The sequence below is a fragment of the Papaver somniferum genome, chromosome 3 (genome assembly GCF_003573695.1).
Source record: "Papaver somniferum cultivar HN1 chromosome 3, ASM357369v1, whole genome shotgun sequence".
In the NCBI taxonomy this organism is placed as follows: Eukaryota; Viridiplantae; Streptophyta; class Magnoliopsida; order Ranunculales; family Papaveraceae; genus Papaver; species Papaver somniferum.
Window position 1 is genome coordinate 220,217,291 of NC_039360.1, and position 20,896 is coordinate 220,238,186.

Here is a 20,896-nt window from a genome sequence, read left to right on the forward strand (position 1 = left end):
AAACTGTAAGCTATAAAAATATTTATCAAAAATTGGCAGAAGCAAACTTTTGGTAACTTACAATCTCAGATAGATAATCTAGAACTCAGTATAGATGTGTTTGACAATGCAGAAGAAATTTTCTGGCTTGTATGATGATGATATAGTAGAAAGGGAACAAGCTAAACTGCAACATACTTCTTTGTCGTTATCTTTAGCTAGGAAACTCAGTCAAAGAGCAAAGGAAAGATGGTCTAAAGATGGGGAAAGGAACTCGAGCTATTTGCATAAATTAGCCTCATTCAAATACAAACAAAATAATATTAATTGGTTGAATAATGATGGTAGTTTATTCTTCGATAGTCAGAAGATTGCGCAACAAGCAAAATCTTTCTACTTTTTTTTACAGAGACTCATAAGCCCAGACCGGGGTTTGATGAACTTAAGACGCCTTCTATTTCTATCATTGGAAATTTTTGTATTGAATATGAATTAATATAAGTCGTCGATCATTTTGGGGCGAATAAAAGTCCGGATTTATACGGATTTTCAATAGATTTTTATGAGTATGCGTGGGATGTTATTAGAGCACTGCTCGGTCGAACTCGCATGCGTTGCTATCTCAAGCATGTTTATCAATGTTAGTGATCAAAACTATAAGTCTTGATTTCTAGTCTATTATAGCTAAGTCTCAGACTAGAATAGAAAGTATAGTTGAGCTCAAGAACTCCATGGCAATCATCATACAAGACGAAGAACTACTGAAGGAACTGGTGGAACTTCATCGACTAAAAGGTATGTGGAGACCTGAACTTATATATCACTCAAAAATCTGTCTACTCTATCTCCTATCTTGAGACAAAAGTCGTTTTGCTATATAGACTTTGATTATACACATTTGCTATCTCGAGTCGAGTTTATCTCGCTTATCTATTTTTCGAAATATGTGTTGGTAAGATTTCGCTTTAGCCAAGTTCATCTTTACCTAGGGACGAAAGTCATATTATGTTTCAATCACTTTAAAATGGTTTTGACAAAAAATGGTTTGTGAATAACAACTATATAACGTCCTCTAAGAATGTTTCAATGATTGAAATGAGAGTTTAGATTATATACCCATTTTAGGATATAAGCATTGTGTGGTAACACATATATGTATAAGTCCATATTCCTTGAACCAAAGTATGCGTACTTTGTTGATCAGGAAAACTGGAACAAGAGTCCGCGAACTGTCGGAGATTCTCTTCCCGAGAAAATCTGCTGGAGTTTGTAAACTTTTACAAACTTATTCCGGGTACTTAAGTCCGCGAACTCAATCCGCGTACTTAGGTTGGTTATTTCTAAAAACGATTATTCGTGAACTTATACTTATATTAACTAAGGAATGCAAGTTTGCAAACCGTGGCTATAAAGTTCATGAATCTATTCGAGTGAATCAAATCGTTTTTGCTTCAATTGTGTCTGTACACTTCTATAATATCTAAGCAATTGAACAACTCTCTAACTAGTTCATTTGAGTCATTTGAACTAGTTGTGGTGAAGAAGACATTGGTTGATATGCAAGTGCTCATATCGCTAACCATTTGGTTAAATACTGTTGAACCAACAAATGTACATGTTTGGGTACGGTTACACAAACCTCGTAGGTATTTCTGTGGGAGACATATTTATCTACTAGAGTAGACTTTTCTGTGTGATACAGATTTGTTTATTAAAGTCTTCGACTTTGGGTCGTAGCAACTCTTAGTTGTGGGTGAGATCAGCTAAGGGAATCAAGTAAGTAGCATCATGCTGGGATCGGAGACGTAGGAGCATAACTGTACCTTGGATCAGTGTGAGATTGATTGGGGTTCAACTACAGTCCAGACCGAAGTTAGTTTGTAGTAGGCTAGTGTCTGTACCGACTTAATACAGTGTGTGTTCAATCTGGACTAGGTCCCGGGGTTTTTCTGCATTTGCGGTTTCCTCGTTAACAAAACCTCCGGTTTCTGTGTTATTTCTTTTCCGCATTATATTTTGTTATATAATTGAAATATCATATGTTGTGCGTTTAAATCAATCAATTAGAATATCCGACCTTTGGTTGTTTATTTACATTGATTGATACTTGAACATTGGTCTTTGGTACCGTTCAAGTGATTTCTCTTGTATTCAATTAGACTCGCGGATTTCTATTTGCTTGAGTAAGAATTGAATCGAGAAAGAGATATAACTCTCTGATAAATGTTATTGAGATTGAGTCTAGTTGATTCTCTTATAAGCGAAATATTGGGTGTGGTTTTTGTACCCCCATATTGGGTGTAGTTGTTGTACCCCGACTTTTTAAATTGGTATCAGAGCAGGAAAACACATTTAAAGACCTTATAAGTCTGTGTTTGTAGCAATCTGACTCTATGGACAGGAATTCTATCTCCATAAACGTACCACCAGTCTTTGATGGCTCAAACTACTTATGGTGGAAAATTGTTATGCGTGTTTTTCTTCAAGCTCGTGATTTTCAAACATGGGTACGTGTTGTTAATGGCTATGATCCTCCAGTTAATACAAAAGGCGATGTATCCATACCGAAGGATATAGATAGATATAGTCCAGAAGAAATTCTTGCTGCAAAGCATAATTCTGACGGCTTAAATTCTAGCATACATGCCATTACCCCAGACCTTCAGCACCATGTGACCATGTGCACAAAGTCTAAGGAAGCCTAGGATATCTTAGAAACCGTATTTGAAGGAAATACCAATGAGAAAGAAGCTAGGCTTCGAAACCTTAGTTCTGATTGGGAAAACCTTCGTATGGCAGATGAAAAAACGTTTGATGAGTTTAATCACAAAGTGTCTGAAATTTTTAATGCATCTTTTGCATTGGGTAAGACTATTCCTGAAAAGGACATTGTGATGAAAATTCTCAGATCGCTTCCATCTAGATACGACTCTAAGAAGCCTGCCATCGTTGAAGGAAATAACCTCGCAACGCTTTCCAGAAATACTCTGGTTGGGAAGCTAAAGATATTTGATCATGAGCATACGTCCAAGCCTGGTAAGGATGTTGATTTCAAAGCACAGAAGAACACTAAATTACTTGATAAAAGTAAAAGTGTTTATATCTCTGAAGATGATCTTTCTGAGACTGATTCATCAGATGAAGATCTTGACAAATCAGTCTCGTTGATCACAAGACAGTTTAGGGATCTTCTTTTGGAGAGAAGTAAACGGTTTTCAAGAGATAAATCCAAGTCGTCAGAAAACCTCGTAATCGTGTTCCTCCTAAAAATAGGGATATTGATGAAACTGATGACGAGGATATGCCTCAGTGCTTTAAGTGTAAAGGTTTTGGTCATTTTGCAAATGAGTGTCCAAATCGAAAGAAATACACTGGGAACAAAGGTCTTGCTGCAACTCTTGATGAAATGTATGACAGCTATGATTCTAATGAAGACTAAAAATCGAGCGTTGTATTTCTTTGTGAAAATATTGAGTTTGGTAATTGTAGCAATACACACATCAATCTTGATATTCTTTCAGAAGAAAACCCAACTAATCTGGAGGATAAAATTGACCCCTTCTTTGGAAACTCTATGTATGATGTTTCAGGTTCCACCTTGTGTCTAGCTGCTTGCACATCTCAGATGCCTGAATTATATTCAAGATTGACGTGCTCATATTGTTCACTCAAGGGCCATGAACTATCAAAGTGTTACAAGTACAAATACAAATTGAGACATGTCAACAAACTTCAACGAATAGCAAATTAATTAGTAAACAAGCTTAACCTCGCGCAGAAGACTGCTGAGGTATGTAAGATTTTATCTTCGTCTAAGAAGTTAGTTTCCAAATACAAAACAAGACCATCAGAGAAGAAAATATGGTCAAATTGTTTTGATAGACAGAGGTATGTGGATTCTTCTCAAGAGGAACATGGTGGACAAATTGTTTTTCACCGCAACACAACTTGATTGTGTTGATTTGAAAATCTTGTCTCATGTGCCCGATCAAAAGAGACAAGATTGTGTACCTTTCAGGCTTTAGGAAAAGTTTGTTTTCTTCTTTTCTTAGTTTTAATTTTTCTTTGATTCCCTATCTATCAATAAAGGAGGGTTATTCTCGACAATTCTACTCTCTCCAAGGTTCAGAATTGTGCGTGCACGAACCTGTTAAAAAGGTTGTGTAACCCTATATTCTTTTTTCCTTCCCCGAAACTTCTTTTATCTTAAGACTACTTATTGAGATTGTGATTTCCTCTCACAAACCCATACGTTTATGGATACTCCAAGCATTATGTCTTCTGATGGAAAAGATGCTGATATGATTGTCAAGCCATCAATCATGAAGGAAAAAGAGAAATCTCCGTTGCCTCCAAATTTGAAAAGAAAAAGAAGGAATGTGAGGAAGCCAAGAGTCGTTCCTTCAAATTCTCAGAAGTCTTCTGATGTTCTTGAAGTGTTGAAGGAGACGCAAAAGGAGATTCAACAAATAAAGGCTTTTGTGTTTAAGACTCATGAGATTCAAAAGGCCCTGGTTCAATATCGGTCAAGAAGGTTTATTGATATTAACTCCGATCTTCATGAACCTTATGTCCCAATGACTGTTGATGACAAGGAGTTCGGGGACGATAAGGAATTCTTCAAAGGTCTTAACATCTAGTAAATCTTCTTTATTGTTTTTGTTTAGAAGAATAACTAGAGTTTGAAATAGCCATTATTCTGATTACACATAGCTATGTCCAACGTTTTCATCTTCATGTTTTTAGGTATATTTGCTTAAATTCTAAAAAATTGTTTGAAAGATGATTTTTGCAGTATGAATATTTATGGGATATGTGTGTTTGCGTCCGTGAACTATGATTGTCCCATACATTGTCAAAAGTTAAGTCTTTCGAATGTCGATATGCATGTAATGATAAAAGAATGAATGAGCTTTTGACATCACAAAAGTTTGAAGCCTATTATGTCATTATGAAAATATTGATGGAAGATAGGATGAACTTTTTTTACAGGGATTATGTCTATTGTATGTCATTATGCAAATGGTGATGGAATATAGAATTAATCCTTGTCTATTCCGCAGTATTGATCTTCCTTGATCCATATTTTATGTATATACTGTGAGGCTCCGTAAGTTCATTTATGTTGAGCATGACCAATTAAATTGATCACACTCTTGTGGTAATTTAGTTGTGTATTCCGATTGAATTAATCATGGGTTTTCTTGTGGTTAATTTAATTGAGTATATTTGGATTCAAATTCATATTCGTATGTGATTTTTTATGTCCAAAGAAATCCTTCATTTCTCTTGAAATTAAGGTCGCTCTTGTTGTTATTTTGGGAATGACATTTTATGGGAGAGAGTTCTTAATTGAACTCGTGCTTAATTTCCAAATCTTTGTAGGGAGTGCGGCTGTGGAATATTACAGGAGTTATCTTGTATCTTTATAAACTCCTTGATGAAAGCATTTAGCTTCGACATTATGATTGCATCTAAATAAGTTGATATTTGCTTCCTTTTGGTCATGAAATGTCTCTATGGATATTTTTATTAAGATTCCGTTTTCGTACCTTTGTCAATTTTATTGCCAAAAAGAGGGAGAATTAATGTGTAGTTCACACTACAAATACATATGGTTTTCGGATCATTATGTAAGAGGGAGTGGTTTCCATGTGAGATGGAGTATTGACTAAGGGGGAGTGATACATATCACCATAGTATTGTTGTCGAAGTTGTGATATAATTGAACTTTGATGTTGTATGATAATACTATGACACTGTATAACAATGATTGAGAATTCTTGTTTTCTCATTGTTATAGCTACGGATTTTCAACAACGATGATTCTAAACTTACAACCTTTGGAATCATTGGAGTACTTGGAAGTGACGAAAATTTCGAGTAATGTTGAAGATTAGGCATGTGGAATAAGAGCTACAAAAATTTTATTTATCTATTTTTGTATTCCGTATATATTGATAGTTTTGTCGTTAAAGTTGACAAAGGGGGAGATTGTTAGATCACTGCTCGGTCGAACTCGCATGCGTTTCTATATCAAGCATGTTTTTCAATGTTAGTGATTAAAACTATAAGTCTTGATTTCTAGTCTACTACAGCTAAGTCTCGGACTAGGATAGAAAGTGTAGTTGAGCTCAAGAACTCCATGGCGATCATCATAAAAGACGAAGAACTACTCAAGGAACTGGTGGAACTTCATCGAAAAAAAGGTATGTGGAGACTTGAACTTATCTATCACTCAAAATTATATATACTCTATCTCCTATCTTGAGACAAAATTCGTTTTGCTATATAGACTTTGATTATACACATTTGCTATTTCGAGCCGAGTTTATCTCGCTTATCTATTTCTCGAAATATGTGTTGGTAAGCTTTCGCTTTGGCCAAGTTCATCTTTACCTAGTGAAGAAAGTCATATTAGGTTTCAATCACTTGAAAATGGCTTTGACGAAAAATGGTTTGTGAATAACAACTATATAACGTCCTCTAAGAATGTTTAAATGATTGAAATGAGAGTTTAGATTATATAACCATTGTTGGATATAAACATTGTGTGGTAACACATATATGTATAAGTCCTTATTCCTTGAACCAAAGTATGCGTACTTTGTTGATCAGGAAAACCGGAACAAGAGTCCGCGAACTGTCGGAGGTTCTCTTCCCGAGAAAATCTACTGGAGTTTGTATACTTTTATAAACTTATTTCGGGTACTTAAGTCCACGAACTCAATCCGCGTACTTAGGTTGGTTATTTCTAAAAACGATTATTCGTGAACTTATACTTATATTAACTAAGGAATGCAAGTTTGCAAACCGTGGCTATAAAGTTCATGAATCGATTCGAGTGAATCAAATCGTTTTTGCTTCAATTGTGTCTTGTATACTTCTATAAGATCTAAGCAATTGAACAACTCTCTAACTAGTTCGTTTGAGTCATTTGAACTAGTTATGGTGAAGAAGAACATGGTTGATATGAAAGTGCTCATATGGCTAACCATTTGGTTAACTACTGTTGAACCAACAAATGTACATGTTTGGGTACGGTTACACAAACCTAAAACGTGCATTTCATTTGTGTATAACAAGCTAGGTTTTCGATCTAACGGTTGAAAGATATTAGCTTGAATATAACCAGGTTTTCATCTAACGGTGAATATTGAATGCTTTTTTTACTAAGCTAACTTTGATTGCAAACCCTGATTTGGAAGACTATATAAGGGAGAACTCTAAAAACTGGGAAACCTAATACCCACACCTCCTGTGTGATACTATTTGTATAAGCTAGAGTTTGATTCTCCTTTAACCTTAGGTTTCTACTGAGACCCTGTAGGTTAACGACTTGAAGACTTCATTGGGATTGTGAAGCCAGGCCGATACTACTTTCTTGTAGTTGTGTGATCTGATCTTGCTGATTCTATCGTATTAAGTACAATCGTAATGATGGGCTTCAGATTGATATCTCCGATAGGCAAGATATAAAATTAATCACAAACATCTTCGTCTCATCGTTTGTGATTACACAATATCTTCTTTTGCCGCGTCGATTAAGATTATTGTGAGGTGATTGATAATACCGAGATGTTCTTCGAGAATATAAGTCTGGTTTATCAATTGGTTCTTGTTCACCTTGATTTTTAAAAAGACGGAACAAAACTCGTAGGTATTTATGTGGGAGACAGATTTATCTATTACCGTATACTTTTCTGTGTGATACATATTTGTTTATTAAATTCTTCGACTTTGGGTCGTAGCAACTCTTAGTTGTGGGTGAGATCAGCTAAGGGAATCAAGTACGTAGCATTCTGATGGGATCAGATACGTAGGAGCATAACTGTACCTTGGATCAATGTGAGATTGATTGGGGTTCAACTACAGTCCAGACCGAAGTTAGTTTGTAGTAGGCTAGTGTCTGTAGCGGATTAATACAGTGTGTGTTCAATTTGGACTAGGTCCCGGGGTTTTTCTGCATTTGCCGTTTCCTCGTTAACAAAACTTCTGGTGTCTGTGTTATTTCTTTTCCGCATTATATTTTGTTATATAATTGAAATATCACAGGTTATGCGTTTGAATCAATCAATTAGAATTTCCGACCTTTGATTGTTGATTTACATTGATTGATACTTGAACATTGGTCTTTGGTACCGTTCAAGTGATTTCTCTTGTATTCAATTAGAATCGCAGATTTCTATTTGCTTGAGTAAGAATTGAATCGAGAAAGAGAGATATAACTCTTTTATATACGTTATTGAGATTGGGTCTAGTTGATTCTCTTATAAGTATATTAGAGTTAGTCCATACAGATTGCTAAGCGAAATATTGGGTGTGGTTGTTGTACCCCCACTTTTTCATATGTCATTAAGCTTGATCTATGTAGGTAGTTAGAGAATTTGAGGCTAATTTTTCTCTTGATTGAATAATCAATTGCACCAATACAACTCTTATTCATAAGTGTAAAGGCGCAGTGTCTCTTCATAACTTTAGACCCATAAGTCTAATTGGTAGCGTGTATAAGATCATTTCGAAGATGCTACCAGAAAGGATGAAAGTGGTGGTGCCTTCCATTGTATCAGAATTTCAGGGTGCTTTTATTCATGGTAGGCAGATACATGATGGTGTACTAATTGCTTCAGAATAAATTGACCAAGATTGAGATCTCAAGAAACCAGTATCATATGCAAGGTGGATTTTAAAAAAAAGCGTTTGATAATGTAAATTGTGTGGATACTACACTTGTAAGATTTGGTTTTGGTTATAAATGGAGTAGCTGGATTCAATGGTGTATTACAACACCTAGATTCACGATTCTGTTCAAGGGTGAAGCAAAAAAATTGATTAAAAGTCAAAAGGGAATCAGGAAAGGTGATACAATATCGCTATTTTTGTTTATTCTAGTTGTTGAGGTACTTTCTTTGATGCTCAAGTCAGCAGAAAATCAAGGTTTAATTTGTTAGTTAAGAAAAGGATACGTGATTATATTTCTCAGAATATCTTAACTAATAAACAACATCTGGATTCTAATAGTTTAACCTCTAACAAGAATCAAAAGAGATGTGTTTCAAAGCATAATCCCGTGACTAATATCCGGTCAAGAAAAACTGTCATTTATTGTGACAAGGATTATCTTTTTAAAAGTGATAAAGATCAGCTTAAATGCACACGAACAAATGATTTCAGATTATGTTGTTTTGTTAGTGATCTTCTGTCCAAATCAGAACCGAGGAAACAATCTCATCAAGAGATGTTGTCATATTCCAAGGAATATCTGAGTCTATACAAGAGTTATTCTCAACTCATGACTCAAAAGGTTTCTAGTCACAGTCACACACAATCCTGTTCATACTCGAATATATCTATCTGTTGTATCAGGTAATCCAGGTTATGACTCATAGATGTGTGAAACCTATTCCTGGGATTGTTCCAGAAAAGAAGATGTCCAAAAACATAAAGATAGATCAATGTTCCTTTGATTCATTGAAAGCTCAATTCAACAACTAAGCTTGTTGATCGGAACTTCCTAAAAATCATGTGCTCGACTTAAATAAATGGGATTCTTAAAAGAGCACTGGGAACATGAGAGATGTATAATGATATACTTAATCTATATGTATCATGAACAACTTGAGTATTTTTCTAAATTTGTAATCCATTTTCTATTTAGAAGAATGCTTTCGACATTAGGGAAGTTCATGATAAACTGGTACAAGGAATATCAGATTTTCTTATCAATAATATATTTCGGAATATCTTTCTTTTATATCCGAACTTGTATGCTTTCACGCCTGTTTTAATAAAATAAAATACCTTGTTAGGAGGTTTAAAACTTGGAAACCAAGTTTTATTTTATATATAAAACATCTTAAGAACCGATTTCTTCCTCCACAATTAGATTGCGGTTCAAGATGGGTAAAAATACTTGATTCCCAACTACAGAAGCTTGAAACTTGTTCCACTGAGATTAAGTGTTATTTCTCAATGGAACATAAGAGGAATCAAATATCTTTTGAGCTCATCCTTATGCTTATGCGAGACTTTGAAATTGCTCGTGAACAACAAGAAGCTTCCGTAAAGAATGAAGAGTGGCTCGAGTCAAATCTTTTGAAGTTGATTGTGGGGGTGAATCTTTTGAAGAGGAGACTCAATCATCTGAAAGAAAATAGAGGACTCAAGAACTTGAACACTGAAAAAACCTCAGTGAACAATCAGAGCTCCACCAGGGATTAAGTTATATACTGTAATACTTAATCCAGAAAATAGACACCAATGTTTTGATTTACTTCAATTATTGTATAAGGTCTATTTTTGAATAAAACTATCAATTATTTATGAATAAAATTATTATTTTATAATTTTTCTTGTGATAGTTACCGATTACATACCTTGAGAATGAGTGGTTATACTTTTGCTATGTGTATTCAGTTTTTGAGATGTCTGATTTCGGTTTTCACTAACCTTAATATTCGATCTCATATAATGTGACCCTTATGGTTTGTGTGGCTTTCTGATTTAGCGGGATTAAGTTCTAGCCCCCGTTGGTAGGCTTTATCAAAGGATCATAAGATGTTCTGATTCAAACCCATATGTGAAAAGTCACGATATGTTGAATCAATTTGTGTTTACATGAGTTGTGTTTAGCATAAAATATGTGTTTAGGGGTTTCAACTCTTGTTATTTGTACGCATTAGTTAAAACGGATTCAACTTTCTTTGGTAAAGGTTGCTTTTGTTGTTGTTCTTTTGTTCTTGCGAGAGGATGACAACACATCGGGGGAGAGTTCTTATTTGAACTTGTGCTTAATGATATATCTTTTTGGGGAGAAGAGGTTGCGGAATTTGAGGTAACAAATTTGTTAGTTAATCATTTTCCTGTTTAAGAAAAGCCTGTTTATATTGCATATATTTTTCTTTTGCTTAATAAAATTTCGGTACAATTGATATGTTTCATTATTGTGTATGGATGTGTGTGTGTGTGTGTGTATGTATATGATTCAATTGTTTTCGGTTAAGAAAAACTGTGTCAATTTATTTGGCTTATTGTTTGGTATCTTCTTTATTGTTGGGTATCAAGTGTTTTTGCTTAACAAAATTCAGTGCAATTGCGGTGGTATACTGTTTATGTTTGTTTCAATTGCTTATAGTTAAGAAAATAATTGTGCAAGTCAATTTATTTTGGTTTGTATGTATTGTTTATGGCTTAGCAAAATACTAGATCATTTGTTTAGTCCAAATTGATTCCGGATAAGAGAAACTAAGTTAATTATGATCTTAGTTAGACTTATCAAATTTAAGGATTCAGTTATTCAAGTCTAATCAAATGCATTGACAAGAAAAACTAGTTAACTAACCCAGTGTTTGTCTTGTCTAAAGAGAAAGGTCTAAGTTATTATCCGAATAATTAAAGCCTGATGAGAGAAATAAAGTTAATTCTGATCTTTATGTTGGTCTTATTGAAATAAGTGATTGCACATACACAATCAGTTTAACAAGGGAATTAAGTTTCTTAGTCGATTTGTTAAACTATTAAGGAAAATTTCTTCAGGAAATTGTTTCCTTGATATCATATTAAAACTAAATTACTTTGTAGTTTCGATTTTAATATTGGTTATTTAAAGTGGAATGTGAAACCTTCGTGCTTAACTCTTATATGTTGTTTACAAGTCTTTTAGATTTGTAAAATTCTTTAGGTTTGTCCTTTATTTGCTCGAACCTTTATCATTTTGTGACAAAAAGGGGGAGAAATATATGGAGTAAACAAGTGATTTGCAATCACTAAGGAAAGGAAAACTGTGCTTAAACGTTATATCTAACGAAAGAGTAAAGCATTGACTAAGGGGGAAAAACATATCATATTGTTGTTGTAGTATTTCTGACTACAAAAAGGAGAATAACAAAGATGTTCGGATTGAATATTTACCTAGCTTATCTTTAGGGGGAGTAAAAGCTTTTGTTATTCAAATGTCAACAAAAACATTTATTGATTGAATACATGCAAGTTATTGTGTTGTTGAAACTTGGAATCAAGCGTATGTAAAATGAATTCTTTTGTAATTTGTTTGTCCATAAGTAATAAGAGTTTTTTCACTAAAATTTTCAAAGGGGGAGATTTTTAGAGCATAGCTCGGTTGAACTCACCAAGCGTTGGTATGTCAAATTTGGTTGTCATATTTTAGTGTGTAAAAATCATCTAAAGTCGCTTGATTAAATACTAGAGTCAACTTAGTTTAGGTTAGACTAGAAAGTTTAAGAATGTTGAGACATACAGGTATTACTCCAAAGACCCGAAGAATGTGAAGAAGTAACGAACTACAAAGACGACGTCATCCTTCCACTTGAGGTTAGTAATATTGACTTGAACTGTTTCATTCCTAATGTATCTTTCAAGTCGTGTCATATTGAAAACATAACTGCGAAGCTGTATATACCGTACATATTGTATAATACTCTGTGATGTGACATGATCATAATTGTATGATCATAGTATAAGGGAATTAGACTACTAAGTATAACGCTTATGTTTTGAACTTCGTTGATATGACATCGACATAATCTTGTATATACTGTTATGATTACGTGAATGGGTTATGGTGAAGATTTCATCATATGAAACAATGTTTAACATTTGTTTAAAAGAAGTACATTCATGAACTTGTTTCATGAATCGAATGGGAAATCGTTAGGCTTATTGGTTCGGCTATTCATTGCAAATATTTGGATGACCAATATATGTGAGATGCTAGAACCGATCTTAACCTTGGTTATATATCTTGGTATAACTAATTACAATGCCTGACTTATGATTTGGTATGAATGGTTTTTATTAATTGGTATAACCGATCCTAAGTAATCACCATGTGTTGGTATGATCGATCCTTGTAATTGGTGTAATCGATCCTAGTAATTGGTGTGACCAATCATGAGTGTTGTGTAATCGATCCTTGTAATTGGTAACCGGTCCTGGTAACTGGTGTGACCGATCACAAGAAATACCATGGGAATATGGAACCGATCCTAGTGACTGGTTTGACCGATCACAAGAATTTCCATAAGCAGGTATAACCGATCCTAGTGATTGGTAGAACTGATTGACCCCATGTATGTGATGTGGTATTTGATCAATCACATAGTTGTCTTGGAATACAGGGAAACCAATTCTAAGCTTGTTAGGAAGTGTGATGTAACCGATTCCAAGAATGTAAATCCATGTGAATATGAATAAGGATTTACAGTGAAAAGATGTCAACATACTTTGAATATGTACAGTAACTCATATCATTTATTTTATTGTTCAAAGATATTCCTTAGTACTCAAGGAGATCATGTGTCGAGATAAATTAAGAATCTTTTAATTATGGTTTTTGGTTTTATATGCTTTAATTACCAACAATTAAATGCATATATCTAGATAATAAAAATTAGTAATGTGCATTTACTAATTGGAGATTTTATATTGAGAGATTTCGAAAATATTGGGCAAGCATTTATTGGAATTGAGAAAACCGAATTTTTCCATTCATTGCATATCTTGAGAATATTTTCGATTTTGGAAATTCCTTGATGTCCAAACATCCTTTGTCTATAAATACCTAACTTTGCATTTCTAGCAAACTATCCTAAGAGCCAGGAAAACTTCATTCCTTGTTGTTTCTGGTGTAGCCGTCTATTCGGAGAGGAAAGTATCCTAATTAGGTGAAATCTCTTACGACCGCTGGTTTAAAGACTTCCGTGGGATCAAGAATCTCTACGAGTATCGTTGATGGGAAACTAGATAATTGCAGTGTTACTAGTTTTCAGTTGATTTGACTGACTAACGGTTGTTGAAACTCTGATTGCACCTAGTTTGTTTATTCTTGAGAATCTTATCTTCTGATATAAGATTCACTCAAACTAGATCGAAGTATTGAACGGATCTTTAGAACTGTTATTAGATCTAAAGACATCTTGTGATAGTCCATTATTAACAGACTTCGTTCAGTGTGTGATTGATCACAAGAGATTCAAGTGGTGTTGTGCAGGTATTATTGAAGATTAAAAAAGATTTGAAGATGAAGAAGATTTCTTATTGGTTTTCGTATATTTGTGTGTGCACAAAAATTGATCGGCTTGCATCCAACTAGAATAAGATCTATTCGATTGATTAGTTGCATGAGATCGACATCGCTTTATACTTTCTCTTTGAGATTTATACTGATTGATTGCAAATCTAAACTTGACTACTTTGGTAGTTATTGGATAGATTGATCTAACCAAGCAAAGGAGTTTATTAGATTAAAAGGAAGATCCTTTACGTATGACTTAATATATCTTTATCTTAAAGAATCAATAGAGTTGTTACCCAACAGATTCGTTGTTCCTTTGTTGTTTGGAATACGATCATAAGGAATTGTACCAGTGCGTGACTCATCGAAGTCGGAAGCGCATGGATACTGAGGAAACTAAGTGAACTAGAGGTAGTTTCTTGGTCTCAACTATACAAAGTTGGTGTTAGATTTTGTATAACGGCTTAATTCTGAGAGTATTCAACTCTGGACTAGGTCCCGAGGTACTTCTGCATTTGCAATTTTCCTCGTTAACAAAATCTTGTTGTGTGATTTACTTTAGTTTTTCGCAATTATATTTGTTTATATAATTTAAAGTAAATACACATTTAGGTTAACTCCGATATACTTGATAGTGATCCTATAGAGTTTGGTTAAGTCCGAACCTATTATCAAGTATCACACTTTGGTTGTCGTATTGTCTCGATCTTGTATTCATAGACGATCACACAAAGTGTGAATACCGAAGTTGTTCTATTGTCTCGACTCTGTCCATAGACGATCACACTTGCTAAGAGGACTTATAGGTTGAAACAAAAGATTGTGGTGTATTTGGGTACCCTCGTCTTTTCAAAGTATACAAAAAAAAAACAATTGTAGGGCTTGGTCAATTGCATAACGAAGATGTTTGTGCTGATATTTTTGGATGTTCGTCATCTAATTTACCTATGAACTACTTGGGAGTTCAACTAGAAGCGAATCAAAGTGCAGAATTGTTTGGAATGATGTGATTGAAAAATTCCAACAAAAGTTAGTTGGGTGGAAGATGACGTAGTTATCAAAGGGAAATAGGTTGGTGATGATTCAAAGCATGTTAGGTAGTCTTCCAGTGTACTACATGACCATGTTTCAAATCCCAAGCAGTGTAGTTAAAGATCTTGATAGGATTACGCAGAATTTTCTTTCTGTCTCGAGTTCAACAATTAGGAAAAAGAGTTGTGTCTCGTGGTCTAAAGCTAATCTGCCAATATCCAGAGGTGGTTTAGGGATAAAAAAAAGTTGCAACTAGTAAATAAGGCCCTACATGCGAAATGGTAGTGAGAAACGTGCGTCGTGGAGAAGAATTATAACGCAAAAGCTTGGTGGAGTGCCTGAAGCGATATTTCCTAATCATTCCAATATAACTATTGGTCGGAGTATGTGGATGGGTATTCTTAATGCAAGGGACTTCATCAAATCTGGTATTTCTTTGATTGTAAGGATGGTGCTAGAATATATTTTGGGATGATATATGGATAGCTGAACAGTCGTTAAGGGTGAGATTTCCTTCGTTATTCAAAAGTTTCAAAGGTAAAAAACTCAATGTGTTATTCAAAAATTTAAAAGGTAAAAATCTCAATGTGAAAGAGATGGTCTCAATCAAGGAGCATGGAATCTACAGTTCGTCATATCTTTGAATGAAATAGAAGTGCGGGAAGTGATTCAGTTATTGCAGTTGATAGGAGACCCTAATTTGACTCTCGATATGGCTGCTAATAATGATAGACAATGGAGGTATGACAATGGTAAAGGATTTTCGGTGGCTTCTGCTTACTCGGCGATTGAAACTGAAGGTTTTATCTCGTTCCCAGATAAACAACTTTGGAATCCTAAGGTACCTCTGAAAGTTTCATTTTTGGTTTGGACGTTATGTTATAATGGAGCTCCCACTGTGGATCAACTTTACAATGCATGCATGATCCAAAATGCTAATTATTTGTTATCGGTGTTCATGAGGAAACTCATTCTCACGTATTTTTATACTGCAATATAACTTGTGAGGTTCGGTCTTCTTTTATGAGTAGTTTCGTATTCAGATGGGTTTTTGACAGTGACATTAGGAAAATTTTATGGGAGTGTAAAAATAAAAAAAGTAAGAAGAGGCTAAAACGCTTGTGGGGGTATTTGACATTTGTCATATGGTGGAGTATGTGGAAGAACATATTGTATTGTAACTTGAGTAAACCTGTTAATCCGATTATTTTGGAGGTCAAATCATTGTTATTTAATTGGACACTGCATCATATATTTTTGAGAGAATCTCGCTGCACCCTCTTTTATGTAATTGGGATACTGCTATATACACATCCATGTAATTTATCATTGGTCTCTCATCACGGTTTTGGTAATGTGGAACCTTGTTTAATAAAATATTTTCTTTGCCGAATAAAAAAGAAAAAAAGCTGTCAAATTAATGCATTTACCCGAATGAATTATTTACTCCAGAAACCGCAAGCCAAGCTCGGTGACCAGAAACCGCATGAGACCGCAAGCCAAGCTCGGTGAACAAGAAGCTGTAATTCTTATGCACGACCAAGGATATATGTGGCATTATGGTAAGAGAAAGACTAGATAACTGAAAGTGAGCAGTACTGGTAGAGAGAGTGGGGAAGGTGAAAGGTGTGTTTTCACCTTTTTTTTCTTCTTCTTAATTTTCTAATTTTTAATTCCCTAATAATTTAAGTTGTTTCTTTTTATTATTTTTTTAATTTTTCTCTCCTTTTGGTTTTGAGAAGAAAGAACCAGACCAGTTTTTTCACCTCTCTCTTTACTATCTCTCCTCTACCACCTCCATTCTCCACTCTCTCTAATGGAGTCTATGGATCACACTCATCTCTCTACGCCAAATCGCTAGCTTACTCTCAACTTCATTGTAACCAGTACGTTCAAAGATCTCTCCCCTCTCCCTCTTTCATTAAAAACTGTATCTTTTACCTCTGTGTTTCTCTTTTCGGAGTTCTGATAATCTTCTCTGTCTTCTAACTTGAATTGAAATGTGGGTTTTGTTTATTTAGTAATAATGAAAATGGGTTTTAATGTTTGGATTGTAAAAGGGCTTGGAATGGTAGGAATCATGTGATTGAAATTACTACTTTACCTTGATTGAAGTTCTTCAGTTTACTGTTCTTTTCTTTTTGGAAATGAGAGTATGGGTTTGTTTCTCTACTTGATTTTCTAACTGGGTTTCGAATTTTTTGTTGGATTTTGAATGATTAATAATGTTAGGGTTTCAGAAAAATGTATAATTAGGGTTTTCTTCAGGAAGATCTCAATTTTATTTAGTGATTTTATGTGTGTGTTGTGAATGGAGAATTGCTGGGTTTTGTTTACTGATTTCAAAGTTTAGTGGTGAGATCTTGATTTTGGTATTTATTGGATCTCAGTATTTAAAAATGCTAATCTGCACAACAGGTGTTTGTAAAAAAAGCTTGTGTGGCTGTGCTACTTAAAATTAAGATTTGTTTGAGATGAAATTTCAGTGAACTACTAATACTGAATTCTCCAAGTGTACAATCATAATAAATGCTTCTTCTGCAAAAACTCTGACTAGGTTTTTTTGATAACCAGATCTTGATCTGTGTGTTTACTAGTGGAGTTTGGATTACACCTGTTAGAAATGTGGATCTTGACTAAAAATAGCATCCCAATGTTTGTTATTTGGGTGAATTTTAGGATTTTGGTATGTTACCAGTAGTGTATATGGTTTTGTTTTTTCTCGGGTACTCGTATTCAGATTAGGGTCTTGCTATGAAAATCAATGTGACAACTCATATAATAATATGTACTGTGTTTTGATTGGTTTATCGTGTTGTCTTCTCCATATGGATATGCATTTCAATTCAATTGACCTTGATCTCATTGTGCTGCAGTTTCTGTCACTATCATTGATGCTTTCCACGAGAGAAACCATATAGCCTGATTTGCAATTGCTAGTTTGGTGTCTTCTGTTAATATATTAGTGAAATTGAGCTCATCCATTCGTCCGGGGTTACTTTAAATAGCCTTGATGGGTTCACGATTCGCATCCCATCAGCTCAGCAATGGGCTGTATGTATCAGGCCGGCCAGAACAGTCTAAGGAACGGCCTATCACGATGAGCTCGACGGCAATGCCCTACACTGGTGGTGATATAAAGAAATCCGGCGAACTCGGAAAAATGTTTGATATTCCTGTAGATGGTTCTAAGTCAAGGAAATCTGGACCTGTAGGTAATCCTCCCATGAGAACTGGTTCTTTTGGAGGAGCAGCCTCACACTCAGGACCAATTACGAATTCAACGTCTAGAGCTAGCTATTCAACGTCAGGTCCTGTAACTTCAGGGATGGGAGGTGGACCAACGGGTGGATCAAATAGACAGAAATCTAGTTCTGGACCATTAAACAAGCATGGGGATCCAATTAAGAAGTCGTCTGGTCCTCAATCTGGAGGAGTTACACCAGCTGCTCGGCAAAACTCGGGTCCTCAAGCACCAGTTCTTCCCGCAACTGGTCTCATTACATCCGGACCCATTACATCTGGTCCACTGAATTCATCAGGTGCCCCAAGAAAGTTTTCTGGTCCATTGGACTCTATGGGTTCGCTTAAGCTACATAGCACATCAATTGTTAATAACCAGGCCGTGACTAATCTCAGTCAGGAAGACGACTATTCCTTTAAGAGAAACTTCCCGAAACCAATACTGTGGTCTGTTATTCTTCTATTTGTGATGGGATTCATCGCTGGGGGTTTTATTCTTGCTGCTGTCCACAATCCCATTCTTCTCGTTGTTGTTGTGGTTCTTTTTAGTTTCGTTGCTGCACTTTTTACTTGGAATAATTGTTGGGGAAGAAAGGGTGTCACGGGTTTTATTGCTCAATATCCTGATGCTGAGCTTAGAACTGCAAAGGATGGGCAGTATGTCAAAGTCTCCGGGGTATGTAACTTACCGAGGATAACCTATAATCTGTGTCATGTGGCCAACATTTTGCTCTGGTTAAATCACATATTGAAATGTTCTGGCCATTTTTGTTCTATGAGTATTTACATGTGCCTATGAGTAATCTGGAGAGAGAACCAGGATCCGGGCATTACTTGTTTAAACTTCGTAGATGGGTTGGATACATGAAATTGCAAGTTGATAACGTATCAGATGAAGAAATAAAGTGATATGATGGAAACCTGAATTTTTCTGATTACTGTAGTGAACTATTATAGTCATTGTTCTTGCGTTTTTCTTAGATAAGAGAGAGGGAAAGCTTGAATAGCTGTTATATTATAAACCTTTCTTCCCTTGGCTTTTTTTTTTTTTTGTAGTATAACATGCTTGGAATGTTCTTTATATCAAATTGTTCGACTACTTACGATGGTGCTATTGTTATCAACTTATGGCAGGTGGTTACTTGTGGAAACGTGCCCCTCGAGTCATCCTTCCAAAGGGTTCCGAGATGTGTTTACACATGTACAAGTTTATACGAGTATCGAGGATGCGATTCGAAGGCTGCCAATGCTGCTCACCGTCGTTTCACCTGGGGCCTCCGGTCTTTAGAGGTGTGTTAGCCAAACTGTGATATTCGACCGGTCCTTGAGTAGTTAACCTTGTTCTGGATATTTCCCTGTAGTGGCTACTAAAATAAAGTTTCTTTTTGTCTACATGCCTAGTTGGAGTTGTTTACTTTGAGGATTTTAATCATTTAGTAGGGAAAATTAGCGTGACATTTTTTACCTGTTCTCTAGTTGTTGATTGATGTTCTCACATTGATTGGGGAGTTTTGTTCTTTTTGTACAGAGACACGTCGTAGACTTCTACATCTCTGATTTCCAATCTGGGCTGAGAGCATTGGTTAAGACAGGGTATGGGGCGAGGGTGACTCCGTATGTGGATGAATCTGTTGTAGTTGATGTCAATCCCTCAAACAAAGATATGTCCCCAGATTTTGTCAGATGGTTGCGAGATAGGAACCTCTCAAGTGATGACCGTGTCATGCGACTGAGAGAAGGGTAATGATTATTTCTTTTCAACAGTTCCTCTTTGTCCAGTTTATTCTGTGATAGATTACTCATCAAACATGCTAAAAACTAGAGTTGGATATATACCAATGCCTTTGATGGTGTTGCCACTAAATGCCTAATCGTTTATTTTGTACCTTTTTTCTTATAATATAGTTACATAAAAGAGGGCAGCACTGTTAGTGTAATGGGAGTTGTTCAGAGGAACGAGAATGTGCTAATGATCGTGCCGCCGCCTGAGCCACTCTCTACTGGATGTCAATGGGGGAAATGTATACTCCCAGCAAGTCTAGAAGGTATCGTGTTAAGATGCGAGGATAGTTCAAAGATCGACGTCATACCTGTTTAATATTTTGTGGGGGTGTGATACGTTGATGATACTCAAAGGTTATTTTGTTCAGGTAAAAAGTGCAATTCGTTGGGGATAAATTTTAGATTTTGTTTGGTAAAATGTTCATGATTTGTGAAATGGTGGCTGTGATGATAAATGATATGGGTTTAGGGTTTCACAGATGGTGGTGTTTGTGTATAGTTGGTGGTGGGGGGAGTTTATATCAAAGAAATGTTTGGATATATCTTGAGTAGTAAAATTTGGTTGTTTCATGACTTTCATCTCTCTTGCTTTCAGTATGTGTGCCTTCACCAGTTAACTGCTAGTCAAATTTGATTTATAATGCAGCAAAACATATTAACCATTGCTGGTGCCAGGCCATTACCAAGTGGCGGCTTGTTTTGATTTCTGTAACTTTCAGTGTTCTATGAAAATGCGCGGTATACCTGGCGAGTGAAGTAGGTCTTGTATTCCTTGGCCTGACCTGACACCCCAAAGCTAATCAAATTATCGAAGATGCTATAATGGAA

The 20,896-nt window shown here is 35.4% G+C and overlaps 1 protein-coding gene across 1 annotated transcript; it reads left to right on the forward strand.

The window, feature by feature from the left end:
- The first annotated feature begins 16,728 nt into the window (after positions 1 to 16,728).
- LOC113358719 (uncharacterized membrane protein At1g16860-like) lies at positions 16,729 to 20,647 on the forward strand. The gene is made up of 5 exons (XM_026602369.1): positions 16,729 to 16,929; positions 17,920 to 18,962; positions 19,421 to 19,576; positions 19,815 to 20,026; positions 20,192 to 20,647. Exons 2-5 carry the CDS (start codon positions 18,057 to 18,059, stop codon positions 20,382 to 20,384), a joined length of 1,467 nt encoding a protein of 488 aa, XP_026458154.1. The 5' UTR covers positions 16,729 to 16,929; positions 17,920 to 18,056; the 3' UTR covers positions 20,385 to 20,647.
- The last annotated feature ends 249 nt before the right edge of the window (positions 20,648 to 20,896 follow it).

Excerpts from the sequence above, each read along its gene's own strand:
- LOC113358719 (XM_026602369.1), top strand. The coding sequence starts at position 18,057 with ATGGGTTCACGATTCGCATCCCATCAGCTCAGCAATGGGCTGTATGTA. Across the intron at positions 19,577-19,814 it reads GGGGCCTCCGGTCTTTAGAG|AGACACGTCGTAGACTTCTA; the intron begins GTGTGTTAGCCA and ends CTTTTTGTACAG. Across the intron at positions 20,027-20,191 it reads GTCATGCGACTGAGAGAAGG|TTACATAAAAGAGGGCAGCA; the intron begins GTAATGATTATT and ends CTTATAATATAG.